The 17,528-nt window shown below is 42.1% G+C and overlaps 1 protein-coding gene across 1 annotated transcript in view; it reads right to left on the reverse strand.

Moving 5' to 3' along the window:
• Positions 1–14,578, reverse strand: part of LOC135571769 (girdin-like) — a 95,242-nt gene extending 80,664 nt beyond the window's left edge. The window contains exons 1-10 of the mRNA XM_065018438.1: positions 14,364–14,578; positions 13,276–13,424; positions 12,992–13,100; positions 12,317–12,386; positions 12,156–12,214; positions 11,921–12,004; positions 11,649–11,789; positions 11,260–11,408; positions 10,837–10,918; positions 10,579–10,737 (exon numbers count right to left, since the gene is read on the reverse strand). Of these exons, the coding sequence (XP_064874510.1) occupies positions 10,579–10,737; positions 10,837–10,918; positions 11,260–11,408; positions 11,649–11,789; positions 11,921–12,004; positions 12,156–12,214; positions 12,317–12,386; positions 12,992–13,100; positions 13,276–13,424; positions 14,364–14,423 (1,062 nt within the window). The 5' untranslated portion in view covers positions 14,424–14,578. The remainder of the gene's footprint in view (positions 1–10,578; positions 10,738–10,836; positions 10,919–11,259; positions 11,409–11,648; positions 11,790–11,920; positions 12,005–12,155; positions 12,215–12,316; positions 12,387–12,991; positions 13,101–13,275; positions 13,425–14,363) is intronic.
• Positions 14,579–17,528: the final 2,950 nt, after the last annotated feature.

Consider the following 17,528-nt stretch of genomic DNA (forward strand, 5'->3'; position numbering starts at 1 on the left):
ACTAAACAGTGTGTAGTGTATTGGTGGAGATACCTTCAGTAGTGTCTCTGTGTACTAAACAGTGTATGGTGTATAGGTGCTGATACCTTCGGTAGTGTCTCTGTGTACTAAACAGTGTGTGGTGAATTGGTGCCGATACCTTCAGTAGTGTCTCTGTGTACTAAACAGTGCATAGTGTATTGGTGGCGATACCTTCGGTAGTGTCTCTGTGTACTAACCAGTGCGTAGTGTTTTGGTGGAGATACCTTCAGTAGTGCCTCTGTGTCCTAAACAGTGTGTAGTGTATTGGTGGAGATACCTTCAGTAGTGTCTCTTTGTACTAAACAGTGTGTAGTGTATTTGTGGAGATACCTTCAGTAGTGTCTCTGCGTACTAAACAGTGTGTAGTGTATTGGTGTAGATACCTTCAGTAGTGTCTCTGTGTACTAAATAGTTTGTGGTGTATTGGTGCCGATACCTTCGGTAGTGTCTCTGTGTACTAAACAGTGTGTGGTGTATTGGTGCCGATACCTTCGGTAGTGTCTCTGTGTACTAAACAGTGTATGGTGTATTGGTGCCGATACCTTCGGTATTGTCTCTGTGTACTAAACAGTGTGTGGTGTATTGGTGCAGATACCTTCGGTATTGTCTCTGTGTACTAAACAGTGTGTGGTGAATTGCTGCCGATACCTTCGGTAGTGTCTCTGTGTACTAAACAGTGTGTATTGTATTGGTGGAGATGCCTTCAGTAGTGTCTCTGTGTACTAAACAGTGTGTAGTATATTGGTGGAGATACCTTCAGTAGTGTCTCTGTGTACTAAACAGTGTGTAGTGTATTGGTGGAGATACCTTCAGTTGTGTCTCTGTGTACTAAACAGTGTGTAGTGTATTGGTGGAGATACCTTCAGTAGTGTCTCTGTGTACTAAACAGTGTGTAGTGTATTGGTGGAGATACCTTCAGTAGTGTCTCTGTGTACTAAACAGTGTGTAGTGTATTGGTGGAGATACCTTCAGTAGTGTCTCTGTGTACTAAACAGTGTGTAGTGTATTGGTGGAGATACCTTCAGTAGTGTCTCTTTGTACTAAACAGTGTGTAGTGTATTGGTGGAGATACCTTCAGTTGTGTCTCTGTGTACTAAACAGTGTGTAGTGTATTGGTGGAGATACCTTCAGTAGTGTCTCTGTGTACTAAACAGTGTGTAGTGTATTGGTGGAGATACCTTCAGTTGTGTCTCTGTGTACTAAACAGTGTGTAGTGTATTGGTGGAGATACCTTCAGTAGTGTCTCTGTGTACTAAACAGTGTGTAGTGTATTGTTGGAGATACCTTCAGTTGTGTCTCTGTGTACTAAATAGTTTGTGGTGTATTGGTGCCGATACCTTCGGTAGTGTCTCTGTGTACTAAACAGTGTGTGGTGTATTGGTGCCGATACCTTCGGTAGTGTCTCTGTGTACTAAACAGTGTATGGTGTATTGGTGCCGATACCTTCGGTATTGTCTCTGTGTACTAAACAGTGTGTGGTGTATTGGTGGAGATACCTTCAGTAGTGTCTCTGTGTACTAAACAGTGTGTGGTGAATTGCTGCCGATACCTTCAGTAGTGTCTCTGTGTACTAAACAGTGTGTATTGTATTGGTGGAGATGCCTTCAGTAGTGTCTCTGTGTACTAAACAGTGTGTAGTATATTGGTGGAGATACCTTCAGTAGTGTCTCTGTGTACTAAACAGTGTGTAGTGTATTGGTGGAGATACCTTCAGTAGTGTCTCTTTGTACTAAACAGTGTGTAGTGTATTTGTGGAGATACCTTCAGTAGTGTCTCTGTGTACTAAACAGTGTGTAGTGTATTGTGTACCTTCAGTAGTGTCTCTGTGTACTAAATAGTTTGTGGTGTATTGGTGCCGATACCTTCAGTAGTGTCTCTGTGTACTAAAAAGTGTGTGTGTATTGGTGCAGATACCTTCGGTAGTGTCTCTGTGTACTAAACAGTGTGTGTATTGGTGGAGATACCTTCGGTATGTCTCTGTGTACTAAACAGTGTGTGGTGTATTGGTGGAGATACCTTCAGTAGTGTCTCTGTGTACTAAACAGTGTGTGGTGAATTGCTGCCGATACCTTCGGTAGTGTCTCTGTGTACTAAACAGTGTGTATTGTATTGGTGGAGATGACTTCAGTAGTGTCTCTGTGTACTAAACAGTGTGTAGTATATTGGTGGAGATACCTTCAGTAGTGTCTCTGTGTACCAAACAGTGTGTAGTGTATTGGTGGAGATACCTTCAGTAGTGTCTCTTTGTACTAAACAGTGTGTAGTGTATTGGTCGAGATACCTTCAGTTGTGTCTCTGTGTACTAAACAGTGTGTAGTGTATTTTGGAGATACCTTCAGTTGTGTCTCTGTGTACTAAATAGTTTGTGGTGTATTGGTGCCGATACCTTCGGTAGTGTCTCTGTGTACTAAACAGTGTGTGGTGTATTGGTGCCGATACCTTCGGTAGTGTCTCTGTGTACTAAACAGTGTGTGGTGAATTGGTGCCGATACCTTCAGTAGTGTCTCTGTGTACTAAACAGTGCGTAGTGTATTGGTGGCGATACCTTCGGTAGTGTCTCTGTGTACTAACCAGTGTGTAGTGTTTTGGTGGAGATAGCTTCAGTAGTGCCTCTGTGTCCTAAACAGTGTGTAGTGTATTGGTGGAGATACCTTCAGTAGTGTCTCTTTGTACTAAACAGTGTGTAGTGTATTTGTGGAGATACCTTCAGTTGTGTCTCTGTGTACTAAACAGTGTGAAGTGTATTGGTGGAGATACCTTCAGTTGTGTATCTGTGTACTAAACAGTGTGTAGTGTATTGGTCGAGATACCTTCAGTTGTGTCTCTGTGTACTAAACAGTGTGTAGTGTATTTTGGAGATACCTTCAGTTGTGTCTCTGTGTACTAAATAGTGTGGTGTATTGGTGCCGATACCTTCGGTAGTGTCTCTGTGTACTAAACAGTGTGTGGTGTATTGGTGCCGATACCTTCGGTAGTGTCTCTGTGTACTAAACAGTGTATGGTGTATTGGTGCCGATACCTTCGGTATTGTCTCTGTGTACTAAACAGTGTGTGGTGTATTGGTGCCGATACCTTCGGTATTGTCTCTGTGTACTAAACAGTGTGTGGTGAATTGCTGCCGATACCTTCGGTAGTGTCTCTGTGTACTAAACAGTGTGTAGTGTATTGGTGGAGATACCTTCAGTAGTGTCTCTGTGTACTAAACAGTGCGTGGTGAATTGGTGCCGATACCTTCGGTAGTGTCTCTGTGTACTAAACAGTGTGTAGTATATTGGTGGAGATACCTTCAGTAGTGTCTCTGTGTACTAAACAGTGTGTAGTGTATTGGTGGAGATACCTTCAGTAGTGTCTCTGTGTACTAAACAGTTTGTAGTGTATTGGTGGAGATACCTTCAGTTGTGTGTCTGTGTATTAAACAGTGTGTCGTGTATTGGTGGAGATACCTTCAGTAGTGTCTCTGTGTACTAAACAGTGTGTAGTGTATTGGTGGAGATACCTTCAGTAGTGTCTCTGTGTACTAAACAGTGTGTAGTGTATTGGTGGAGATACATTCAGTAGTGTATCTGTGTACTAAACAGTGTGTAGTGTATTGGTGGAGATACCTTCAGTAGTGTCTCTGTGTACTAAACAGTGCGTGTGTGAATTGGTGCAGTAGTGTCTCTGTGTACTAAACAGTGTGTAGTATATTGGTGGAGATACCTTCAGTAGTGTCTCTGTGTACTAAACAGTGTATGGTGTATAGGTGCTGATACCTTCGGTAGTGTCTCTGTGTACTAAACAGTGTGTGGTGTATTGGTGCCGATACCTTCGGTATTGTCTCTGTGTACTAAACAGTGTGTGGTGAATAGGTGGATACCTTCAGTAGTGTCTCTGTGTACTAAACAGTGTGTGGTGTATTGGTGCCGATACCTTCGGTATTGTCTCTGTGTACTAAACCGTGTGTAGTGTATTGGTGGAGATACCTTCGGTAGTGTCTCTGTGTACTAAACAGTGTGTGGTGAATTGGTGCTGATACCTTCAGTAGTGTCTCTGTGTACTAAACAGTGCGTAGTGTATTGGTGGCGATACCTTCGGTAGTGTCTCTGTGTACTAACCAGTGTGTAGTGTTTTGGTGGAGATAGCTTCAGTAGTGCCTCTGTGTCCTAAACAGTGTGTAGTGTATTGGTGGAGATACCTTCAGTAGTGTCTCTTTGTACTAAACAGTGTGTAGTGTATTTGTGGAGATACCTTCAGTTGTGTCTCTGTGTACTAAACAGTGTGAAGTGTATTGGTGGAGATACCTTCAGTTGTGTATCTGTGTACTAAACAGTGTGTAGTGTATTGGTCGAGATACCTTCAGTTGTGTCTCTGTGTACTAAACAGTGTGTAGTGTATTTTGGAGATACCTTCAGTTGTGTCTCTGTGTACTAAATAGTTTGTGGTGTATTGGTGCCGATACCTTCGGTAGTGTCTCTGTGTACTAAACAGTGTGTGGTGTATTGGTGCCGATACCTTGGTATTGTCTCTGTGTACTAAACAGTGTGTGGTGAATTGCTGCCGATACCTTGAGTAGTGTCTCTGTGTACTAAACAGTGTGTAGTGTATTGGTGGAGATACCTTCAGTAGTGTCTCTGTGTACTAAACAGTGTGGTGAATTGGTGGAGATACCTTCAGTAGTGTCTCTGTGTACTAAACAGTGTGTAGTATATTGGTGGAGATACCTTCAGTAGTGTCTCTGTGTACTAAACAGTGTGTAGTGTATTGGTGGAGATACCTTCAGTAGTGTCTCTGTGTACTAAACAGTTTGTAGTGTATTGGTGGAGATACCTTCAGTTGTGTCTCTGTGTACTAAACAGTGTGTAGTGTATTGGTGGAGATACCTTCAGTAGTGTCTCTGTGTACTAAACAGTGTGTAGTGTATTGGTGGAGATACCTTCAGTAGTGTCTCTGTGTACTAAACAGTGTGTAGTGTATTGGTGGAGATACATTCAGTAGTGTATCTGTGTACTAAACAGTGTGTAGTGTATTGGTGGAGATACCTTCAGTAGTGTCTCTGTGTACTAAACAGTGTGTAGTGTATTGGTGGAGATACCTTCAGTAGTGTCTCTGTGTACTAAACAGTGTGTAGTGTATTGGTGGAGATACCTTCAGTAGTGTCTCTGTGTACTAAACAGTGTATGGTGTATAGGTGCTGATACCTTCGGTAGTGTCTCTGTGTACTAAACAGTGTGTGGTGAATTGGTGCCGATACCTTCAGTAGTGTCTCTGTGTACTAAACAGTGCGTAGTGTATTGGTGGCGATACCTTCGGTAGTGTCTCTGTGTACTAACCAGTGCGTAGTGTTTTGGTGGAGATACCTTCAGTAGTGCCTCTGTGTCCTAAACAGTGTGTAGTGTATTGGTGGAGATACCTTCAGTAGTGTCTCTTTGTACTAAACAGTGTGTAGTGTATTTGTGGAGATACCTTCAGTAGTGTCTCTGCGTACTAAACAGTGTGTAGTGTATTGGTGTAGATACCTTCAGTAGTGTCTCTGTGTACTAAATAGTTTGTGGTGTATTGGTGCTGATAGCTTCGGTAGTGTCTCTGTGTACTAAACAGTGTGTGGTGTATTGGTGCCGATACCTTCGGTAGTGTCTCTGTGTACTAAACAGTGTATGGTGTATTGGTGCCGATACCTTCGGTATTGTCTCTGTGTACTAAACAGTGTGTGGTGTATTGGTGCTGATACCTTCGGTATTGTCTCTGTGTACTAAACAGTGTGTGGTGAATTGCTGCCGATACCTTCGGTAGTGTCTCTGTGTACTAAACAGTGTGTATTGTATTGGTGGAGATGCCTTCAGTAGTGTCTCTTTGTACTAAACAGTGTGTAGTGTATTTGTGGAGATACCTTCAGTTGTGTCTCTGTGTACTAAACAGTGTGTAGTGTATTGGTGGAGATACCTTCAGTAGTGTCTCTGTGTACTAAACAGTGTGTAGTGTATTGGTGGAGATACCTTCAGTAGTGTCTCTGTGTACTAAACAGTGTGTAGTGTATTGGTGGAGATACCTTCAGTAGTGTCTCTGTGTACTAAACAGTGTGTAGTGTATTGGTGGAGATACCTTCAGTAGTGTCTCTTTGTACTAAACAGTGTGTAGTGTATTGGTGGAGATACCTTCAGTTGTGTCTCTGTGTACTAAACAGTGTGTAGTGTATTGGTGGAGATACCTTCAGTAGTGTCTCTGTGTACTAAACAGTGTGTAGTGTATTGGTGGAGATACCTTCAGTTGTGTCTCTGTGTACTAAACAGTGTGTAGTGTATTGGTGGAGATACCTTCAGTAGTGTCTCTGTGTACTAAACAGTGTGTAGTGTATTGGTGGAGATACCTTCAGTTGTGTCTCTGTGTACTAAACAGTGTGTAGTGTATTGGTGGAGATACCTTCAGTTGTGTCTCTGTGTACTAAACAGTGTGTAGTGTATTGGTGGAGATACCTTCAGTAGTGTCTCTGTGTACTAAACAGTGTGTAGTGTATTGTTGGAGATACCTTCAGTTGTGTCTCTGTGTACTAAATAGTTTGTGGTGTATTGGTGCCGATACCTTCGGTAGTGTCTCTGTGTACTAAACAGTGTGTGGTGTATTGGTGCCGATACCTTCGGTAGTGTCTCTGTGTACTAAACAGTGTATGGTGTATTGGTGCCGATACCTTCGGTATTGTCTCTGTGTACTAAACAGTGTGTGGTGTATTGGTGCAGATACCTTCGGTATTGTCTCTGTGTACTAAACAGTGTGTGGTGAATTGCTGCCGATACCTTCGGTAGTGTCTCTGTGTACTAAACAGTGTGTATTGTATTGGTGGAGATGCCTTCAGTAGTGTCTCTGTGTACTAAACAGTGTGTAGTATATTGGTGGAGATACCTTCAGTAGTGTCTCTGTGTACTAAACAGTGTGTAGTGTATTGGTGGAGATACCTTCAGTAGTGTCTCTTTGTACTAAACAGTGTGTAGTGTATTGGTGGAGATACCTTCAGTAGTGTCTCTGTGTACCAAACAGTGTGTAGTGTATTGGTGGAGATACCTTCAGTAGTGTCTCTTTGTACTAAACAGTGTGTAGTGTATTGGTGGAGATACCTTCAGTAGTGTCTCTTTGTACTAAACAGTGTGTAGTGTATTGGTGGAGATACCTTCAGTAGTGTCTCTGTGTACTAAACAGTGTGTAGTGTATTGGTGGAAATACCTTCAGTAGTGTCTCTGTGTACTAAACAGTGTGTAGTGTATTGGTGGAGATACCTTCAGTAGTGTCTCTGTGTACTAAACAGTGTGTAGTGTATTGGTGGAGATACCTTCAGTAGTGTCTCTGTGTACTAAACAGTGTGTAGTGTATTGGTGGAGATACATTCAGTAGTGTATCTGTGTACTAAACAGTGTGTAGTGTATTGGTGGAGATACCTTCAGTAGTGTCTCTGTGTACTAAACAGTGCGTGGTGAATTGGTGCCGATACCTTCAGTAGTGTCTCTGTGTACTAAACAGTGTGTAGTATATTGGTGGAGATACCTTCAGTAGTGTCTCTATGTACTAAACAGTGTATGGTGTATAGGTGCTGATACCTTCGGTAGTGTCTCTGTGTACTAAACAGTGTGTGGTGTATTGGTGCCGATACCTTCGGTATTGTCTCTGTGTACTAAACAGTGTGTGGTGAATAGGTGCTGATACCTTCGGTAGTGTCTCTGTGTACTAAACAGTGTGTGGTCTATTGGTGGAGATACCTTCCGTTGTGTCTCTGTGTACTAAACATTTTGTAGTGTATTGGTGGAGATACCTTCAGTAGTGTCTCTGTGTACTAAACAGTGTGTGGTGAATTGGTGGATACCTTCAGTAGTGTCTCTGTGTACTAAACAGTGTGTAGTGTATTGGTGGAGATACCTTCAGGTAGTGTCTCTGTGTACTAACCAGTGTGTAGTGTTTTGGTGGAGATAGCCTTCAGTAGTGCCTCTGTGTCCTAAACAGTGTGTAGTGTATTGGTGGAGATACCTTCAGTAGTGTCTCTTTGTACTAAACAGTGTGTAGTGTATTGGTGGAGATACCTTCAGTTGTGTCTCTGTGTACTAAACAGTGTGAAGTGTATTGGTGGAGATACTTCAGTTGTGTATCTGTGTAAAACAGTGTGTAGTGTATTGGTGGAGATACCTTCAGTAGTGTCTCTGTGTACTAAACAGTGTGTAGTGTATTGGTGGAGATACCTTCAGTTGTGTCTCTGTGTACTAAACAGTGTGTGGTGTATTGGTGGAGATACCTTCAGTAGTGTCTCTGTGTACTAAACAGTGTGTAGTGTATTGGTGGAGATACCTTCAGTAGTGTCTGTATGTACTAAACAGTGTATGGTGTATAGGTGCTGATACCTTCAGTAGTGTCTCTGTGTACTAAACAGTGTGTGGTGTATTGGTGGAGATACCTTCAGTATTGTCTCTGTGTACTAAACAGTGTGTGGTGAATAGGTGCTGATACCTTCGGTAGTGTCTCTGTGTACTAAACAGTGTGTAGTGTATTGGTGGAGATACCTTCAGTATTGTCTCTGTGTACTAAACAGTGTGTAGTGTATTGGTGGAGATACCTTCAGTAGTGTCTCTGTGTACTAAACAGTGTGTGGTGAATTGGTGGAGATACCTTCAGTAGTGTCTCTGTGTACTAAACAGTGCGTAGTGTATTGGTGGCGATACCTAAAGTGTCTCTGTGTACTAACCAGTGTGTAGTGTTTTGGTGGAGATAGCTTCAGTAGTGTCTCTGTGTCCTAAACAGTGTGTAGTGTATTGGTGGAGATACCTTCAGTAGTGTCTCTTTGTACTAAACAGTGTGTAGTGTATTTGTGGAGATACCTTCAGTTGTGTCTCTGTGTACTAAACAGTGTGAAGTGTATTGGTGGAGATACCTTCAGTTGTGTATCTGTGTACTAAACAGTGTGTAGTGTATTGGTCGAGATACCTTCAGTTGTGTCTCTGTGTACTAAACAGTGTGTAGTGTATTTTGGAGATACCTTCAGTTGTGTCTCTGTGTACTAAATAGTGTGTGGTGTATTGGTGGAGATACCTTCAGTAGTGTCTCTGTGTACTAAACAGTGTGTGGTGTATTGGTGCCGATACCTTCGGTATTGTCTCTGTCAAACAGTGTGTGGTGTGATACTCTGTGTCTCTGTGTACTAAACAGTGTGTAGTGTATTGTGGAGATACCTTCAGTAGTGTCTCTGTGTACTAAACAGTGTGTAGTATATTGGTGGAGATACCTTCAGTAGTGTCTCTGTGTACCAAACAGTGTGTAGTGTATTGGTGGAGATACCTTCAGTAGTGTCTCTTTGTACTAAACAGTGTGTAGTGTATTTGTGGAGATACCTTCAGTTGTGTCTCTGTGTACTAAACAGTGTGTAGTGTATTGGTGGAGATACCTTCAGTAGTGTCTCTGTGTACTAAACAGTGTGTAGTGTATTGGTGGAGATACCTTCAGTAGTGTCTCTGTGTACTAAACAGTGTGTAGTGTATTGGTGGAGATACCTTCAGTAGTGTCTCTGTGTACTAAACAGTGTGTAGTGTATTGGTGGAGATACCTTCAGTAGTGTCTCTTTGTACTAAACAGTGTGTAGTGTATTGGTGGAGATACCTTCAGTTGTGTCTCTGTGTACTAAACAGTGTGTAGTGTATTTGTGGAGATACCTTCACTAGTGTCTCTGTGTACTAAACAGTGTGTAGTGTATTGGTGGAGATACCTTCAGTTGTGTCTCTGTGTACTAAACAGTGTGTAGTGTATTGGTGGAGATGCCTTCAGTAGTGTCTCTGTGTACTAAACAGTGTGTAGTGTATTGGTGGAGATACCTTCAGTAGTGTCTCTGTGTACTAAACAGTGTGTAGTGTATTGGTGGAGATGCCTTCAGTAGTGTCTCTGTGTACTAAACAGTGTGTAGTGTATTGGTGGAGATACCTTCAGTTGTGTCTCTGTGTACTAAACAGTGTGTAGTGTATTGGTGGAGATACCTTCAGTTGTGTCTCTGTCTACTAAACAGTGTGTAGTGTATTGGTGGAGATACCTTCAGTTGTGTCTCTGTGTACTAAACAGTGTGTAGTGTATTGTTGGAGATACCTTCAGTTGTGTCTCTGTGTACTAAACAGTGTGTAGTGTATTGGTGGAGATACCTTCAGTTGTGTCTCTGTGTACTAAACAGTGTGTAGTGTATTGGTGGATATACCTTCAGTTGTGTCTCTGTGTACTAAACAGTGTGTAGTGTATTGGTGGAGATACCTTCAGTTGTGTCTCTGTGTACTAAACAGTGTGTAGTGTATTGGTGGAGATACCTTCAGTTGTTTCTCTGTGTACTAAACAGTGTGTAGTGTATTGGTGGAGATACCTTCAGATGTGTCTCTGTGTACTAAACAGTGTGTAGTGTATTGGTGGAGATACCTTCGGTTGTGTCTCTGTGTACTAAACAGTGTGTAGTGTATTGGTGGAGATACCTTCAGTTGTGTCTCTGTGTACTAAAGAGTGTGTAGTGTATTGGTGGAGATCCCATCAGTTGTGTCTCTGTGTACTAAACAGTGTGTAGTGTATTGGTGGAGATACCTTCAGTTGTGTGCGAGTGACTTCCAGGCTGCGTAGTCTATGAGTGCAGCTCTGTAGTTCTGTCTGCAGCTGCTCAGCTCTGCCTGCACGGTCACGAAGACAGTCCAGCTCGTCACGCAACGCACGCATTCCCCGCACCTCACCCTGAAGACTGCGGTTCTGCCCAACACACACAAGATGGAGGTGAGTTCAGAGGAGGACAAAAGTTGTGGAATGTTCCGGTACAGTTACTGGTAGTGCTGCTACAGAAAATCTTACCTCTTTCTGAAGTTTCTTCAATTGCTCCTCCATAGTTTGAACTTCCTGCTTGTAATCCAATAGTTGATCTCCTTTGTCTTCCCTATAGAAACCAATGTCATTATTTCGATAGTATTGTGCTACTAAACCACAGACATCTATTACAAAATAGTCCTCTTCCAATTTAAAAACCTTTAACACACACACAAACTTGCCTTTGTCTTCCCTAGAAATGGACGACATAGTTCTAACAGTTACCAGACATGTCTCAAAGAAATGTCTTCCTCCAACCTTTTTGATGCACACAAGGACATGACCGTCTCACACACACCCACACACACACACACACCCACACACACACACACCCACACACACACCCACACACACACACACACACACACACACACACACACACACACACACACACACACACACACGTCTTACAGTTCTTGTTTGAGGAATCGTAGTTTGGCCCTGCTGTCTGCTAGCTGGACAGCCAGACTCTGGGGCAGCTCCTCAGTATGACCACCTGGGAGCGCCATGAGAGACTCAACCTGCTGGACCTCGCGTGTCCAACACAACTCTGCTATCCTCTGAGGGGGGGGGGGGGGAGGGCAGCAAGAGGTGACAGGTAGGTGATAAAATTCGGACCAGGGTCTGTGTGAATCTGTTAGTGTAAGAAACCCTTAGAGCCTTTTAAATCGAGTTTGACACAGTGACGCTTTAACTGGGAATACACTCTCCTATAAGAGGCTGAATGGCTGAAAGGCCTGGTTTGTAATTAAATTCCTCTTCTGTTGTTCTGGACATTATTTGTGAGTATGTGTGTGTACCTCCAGGTGTGTGTCTCTCTGTGCCAGCAGGCCTTGGATCTGTCTGGCCATGGAGCCAAACAGCACCTGTAGCTCCACCTCCTCCAGCCCTCCCAGCTCCTCCCACTGCAGAGGCAGCACCACTCTGGGGTCCTGGGTCACCTGCAGGAGCAACAGTTTCTTACCTCTCTATGGTAATAACGGTATTTGACTGAGCATTCCGGGACAAAATGGCAAACTTGTGGTGAACGTTAATGGTGGATATGGGTAGATGAGTAGGGAACTGAACCAACCTCCTGGATACAGTTGGCAATGGAAGTTTGAGTCTCGATGTCCAGCGACTGGATTTGCTGTATGAATGTTTCCTTCCTCTCACACTGTTGCTGACCAACAATGAGTAGTCAGTAAGGTTGGTAAAGTTACAATTGCAGTGTGTGTGTGTGTGTGTGTGTGTGTGTGTGTGTGTGTGTGTGTGTGTGTGTGTGTGTGTGTGTGTGTGTGTGTGTGTGTGTGTGAGAGAGACATCACCTGTATCGCACATCCCAGTAAAAGCAGTAGCAATCTCCTCAACTCCTCCACTGCTGCCTCTGCAAGTTACAGCTCTGATGACTATCTTGTTCCCATCACACTCTCATAGACAACATAGAAGGCCAATCAGAGATACTGTTCTTTTAACAGGCTCTTTTTACCTGTTAGGGGGTCTTGCCCCAAAATGGCAGTGTTTGGAAGAGGCATCAGAATCAGCTGCTGTAGGTCTTCCTATAGACAGAATGACAGGGTTTGAGCATATTCCACTGCATCCTGTTGGCCAATTCAGATTCAAATACAAACACAGACGACGTTAGTGGGGAAAGTAGGGCTACTTGTTCACGTCTGTTCTATGTAGTACAATGGCTATATTTGGTTCTCAGACACAAGCCCTGGTAGAGAGAAATTAGGCTGCAGAGTGACCACGTGCTGATGGTGTTTTAAGGTTCCACAACACAAAGCAAAAAGTGAAACCACAAGAAATAAAATTACATAGTAGGACCACCAGACATGACAAAAATCTTGTCATGACAAACAGTCCTGTCAATAAATTGTATCCAAAATATTTCTGAATATTCCTTGAATATTCCTTGAAACTCACTGGTGTCCCTCCCATGATGATCAACTGTTCAGAGGGTTTGAATGACTTTAAAAAAGCAGGAACTGAAACAGCGAAGACTCATGTTTTTGTGTGTTTAATGCATTGTATCAGACTTAAATTCATTTCTCAGAGAGATTTGACTGGATGTCTCCCTAGGCTTAAGTCTGGACCTTGTACAGTAAATTGCTCTGACTAAGACATGATTGTGTATCAAACACGACACAAATAACAATACCTGGTAGAAGGCCCTGAGGTGTCGGTTGAGGATGGAGAAGTTCTGGACTCTGAGAATCTGGTCGTCTCTTCCACTGTGGTACAAATGCTCCAGCTTCGGGTTGGGGTCTCTGGGAATGACAGACAGACAGACAGACAGACAGACAGACAGACAGACAGACAGACAGACAGACAGACAGACAGACAGACAGACAGACAGACAGACAGTAAAAATAAAATGTATTTAATTGAATACACATTCATTTAGCCATAACATTTGAAGCCTCTGCAAAAGTGTGAACTTACATGATCCTCATGACCTCGTTGAGAAAGATCCCATTGGTCAGCCTCAGGTAGCGGTCATGGGAATTCTGGGACTTGTAGTCCACGTCCACGTACTGGTTGTAGAGCATGACATTGTCCTCCCTGTCCACTACACCATCAAAGAGCTGTACCTGAGGGAGGATGGATCCTATTAGGAGCTCAATTCAATCCGTGGAGCTGAAGATCCTCTTCATAGCGCGATTGACAATTAAAGGCTTTGTTCTTAACTGACTTGCCTAGTTAAATAAAGGTTGAATAAAATAAATAAGGGGGTTTCGCTGCTAATATAGAAAACTGTTATCTAGAATCTGTGGTGTAGATCAATGAAAGCAGAGATGGTCATATTTTACTGGGAAAAAAACAGGGAAGGGAATAAGAAGTGACCTCTATAAGGAAAAACAACAAGAGACATTCTAAGAGCCAGGGTATAGGAAGTGACAGCTATAAGGAAAAACAACAAGAGACATTCTAAGAGCCAGGGTATAGGAAGTGACAGCTATAAGGAAAAACAACAAGAGACATTCTAAGAGCCAGGGTATAGGAAGTGACAGCTATAAGGAAAAACAACAAGAGACATTCTAAGAGCCAGGGTATAGGAAGTGACAGCTATAAGGAAAAACAACAAGAGACATTCTAAGAGCCAGGGTATAGGAAGTGACAGCTATAAGGAAAAACAACAAGAGACATTATAAGAGCCAGGGTATAGGAAGTGACAGCTATAAGGAAAAACAACAAGAGACATTCTAAGAGCCAGGGTATAGGAAGCTGTGAAAAGGAGAAGTTAGAGAACTAAGTGTTGTTTGCTGTCCTTTTCATGTGACAATTGTTTTGACAAGCATTTGCATCTGATTCAAGTTCAACTCAATCATGTTTGTTTATAACTCCTGTAAATAAAGAGCAATAAATGATTCATAAAATGGCATGATCTCATGTGAGAAAAAAAATCTTATTTACAGGTTGTTTATGTACAGGATTTTAACCATGTTAAATTAAAGACTATTCATCATCATGTATATCTAGGCCTACTACTGTAGAATCTTAAAGTGATTTAAATAAGCTTTCAGACATACCCAAGTCACCAACGCACTCTCCATGAATTCTTCTAGAAATGCCATTATGTTAGAGTCCATGGTGTCGCATAAAGAATTTACAAACTTCTATATAAATATAAATAAAATATATCCTACATTAGAGCAATTTTACTAAAAAGTGAAAAAGAGAATCCATCTTGCGTTAAATCAAGTGGTTTGACATTTCTGTTCCCCTGTTCTCCTCTTTCTTCCTCTATTTCACTTTTTCAGTTAGTGCTGGTGGTGATGACTGTTCTCCTAGCAGCAGGACATTAAAACTGGCATGATCGCAGATTTATTTTTAAAAATAAGAGTCACCCTGCAAAGACATGCTAAACTTTGGGAATGTCTAGTGCCGTAGAACTGTTTTTCACAGCACTGCAACCACCTTTGAAAAAGAATATTGATCATTTGACATATTCCATTTTTTATATTGTATTATTTATGACAGAATTTATTTTGAAAGTTTACACAAATAGTGGTATGTGTAGGTTGACTTTTTCAACATGTTGTTACTTTACAGCTTTATTCTAATCTACACACAATACCCCATAATGATGAGGCAAAAACAGAATACATAAGTATTCAGACTCAAAATTAAGCTCAGGTGCATCCTGTTTCCATTGATCATCCTTGAGATGTTTCTACAACTTGATTGGAATTGAATTGAATTGAATGGACATGATTTGTAAAGGCACACACCTGTCTATATAAGGTCCCACTGTTGACAGTGATTGTCAGAGCAAAAACCAAGCCATGAGGTCGAAGGAATTGTCCGTAGAGGTCCGAGACAGGATTGTGTCGAGACACAGATCTGGGGAAAGGTACCAAAAAATGTCTGCAGCATTGAAGGTCCCCAAGAACAGTGCCCTCCATCATTCTTAAATGGAAGAAATTTGGAACCACCAAGACTCTTTCTAGAGCTGGCCGCCCAGACAAACTGAGCAACCGGGGGAGAAGGGCCTTGGTCAGGGAGGTGACCAAAAACCCGATGGTCACTCTGACAGAGATCTAGAATTCCTCTGTGGAGATGGGAGAACCTTCCAGAAGGACAACCATCTCTACAGCACTAAACCAATCAGGCCTTTATGGTAGAGTGGCCAGACTGAAGCCACTCCTCCGTAAAAGGCACATGACAGCCTGCTTGGAGTTTGCTAAAAGACACCTAAAGACTCTCAGACCATGAGAAACAAGATTCTGTGGTCTTATGAAACCAAGATTGAACTATTTTCCTGAATGCCAAGTGTCACATCTGGATGAAACCTGGCACCATCCCTACGGTGAAGCATGGTGGTGGCAGCATCATGAGGTGGGGATGTTTTTCAGTGGCAGAGACTAGTCAGAATCGAGGCAAAGATGAACGGAGCAAAGTACAGAGAGATCCTTGATGAAAACCTGCTCCAGAGCGCTTAGGACCTCAGACTGAGGTGAAGGTTAACCTTCCAACAGGAAAACGACCGTAAGCACACAGCCAAGACAAGTCTCTGAATGAGTCTCCTTGAGTGACCCAGCCCGTACTTGAACCAGATTGAACTTCTCTGGAGAGACCTGAATAAGCTGTGCAGCAATGCTCCCCATCCAACCTGACAGAGCTTGAGAGGATCTGCAGAGAGGAATGGGAGAAACTCCCCAATACAGGTGTGCCAAGTTTGTAGCATCATACCCAAGAAGACTCGAGGCTGTAATCGCTGCAAAAGGTGCTTCAACAAAGTACTGAGTAAAGGGTCCGAATACATATGTAAATGTGATATTTCAGTTTCACTTTTTAAAAATAAATTAGACAACATTTCTAAACCTTTGTCATTATGGGATATTGTGTGTAGATTGATGGAGGGGGGGGGGGGACAATTGAATCAATTATAGAATAAGGCTGTAAGGTAACAAAATGTGGAAAAAGTTAAGGGGTCTTAATACTTTCCGAATTCACTGTATGTTATTGGAATTACTCAATAAGTCTGCAAAACTTCAATTGGTCTATTATGCTGGGCAACAGGTTTAATATAGGGTGCTGATGACTCCTTACTCCAGCTTACCCACTCCATTCACTTGCGTACAATACACTGTACATAGGATACTTATTGGGTTGTAGAGAGAACCTGTACTACCTGTCTCATAAACTGGGGTGGGAAATACTCAGTAGGGTCTTTACTAACCAAATGGTTTGTTTTTCAGGGGAACTGTGTCGCACATATTCAGCAACTCTTCGTTTTCACTCTCCATAGCTCACAATGCAATACACTGTATTAGACTGTGCATGGGATACATATATGCTTGTAGAGATCTTTTCGTCTCAGCTAAAGTGGGGTGGAAAATACTCAATTTGGTCTCCACTAACCGTTTTTAGTTTGTTTTAATGTATGACACAGTCCCCCCCCCCAAAACTATACATATTTGGTTAGTAGTAGTAGAGACCCTACTGAGTATTTTTCACCCCCTTTACCTGAGCCAGGTAGAAAATATCTCTCTACAGCCCAATATTTTCAACATACCAGTGTCAACATTGTTGGTCCCAAAATAATAATAATAATTAAACCCATATTATTATTTTATTTTTTCATAAATTAATTATTGCCTTTTCTTGTTGGCACAATAAAAGTGTAAATTTATTAAAATTCAGTATGTTTTGAATTAGTTATCTAGATTTTGAAATGCCTGCGTTTATTTTTTAAGCTTTCGTCATTACCATACGAACGTGACGTAATTTGTGCTGCTGGCAGAATACTAGTCTGGTGGCATAGTCATCACCACCTTTACCAGTGAGTATTTTTCCATAAAACAAAGCCTCTCAAAGACAAATGAGTAGGTGGATTTAGATGTTGGGAATATGTAAGACTACTTTGTGCGCACTCTGTGGTATCTTGCTTGTTACAATGTTTCTATTACAATTCACTTATTCAGCTGCTTGTAGCCTATACATCAAGATTGATCAAGATATACTGTAACCAATTTCGGGTACAGTAGTAGGCCTCGAAATGGTCAATTCAATAGGATGGGGGTTCGATGCACTTTCAGGTGTAATGAAATGGCGAACCCTGGTGGAAATCTGGTGGAAAAGTCGGTAGGCTACTATCTATGAACGTTCTACTTATCAAAGGATGACATGTAAACATTGTCGTAAAACACAGTGTATGAACCATTTGACAAAGGAACCAAATAAACAGCAAA

This window comes from Oncorhynchus nerka, linkage group LG5 (assembly GCF_034236695.1).
Source record: "Oncorhynchus nerka isolate Pitt River linkage group LG5, Oner_Uvic_2.0, whole genome shotgun sequence".
In the NCBI taxonomy this organism is placed as follows: Eukaryota; Metazoa; Chordata; class Actinopteri; order Salmoniformes; family Salmonidae; genus Oncorhynchus; species Oncorhynchus nerka.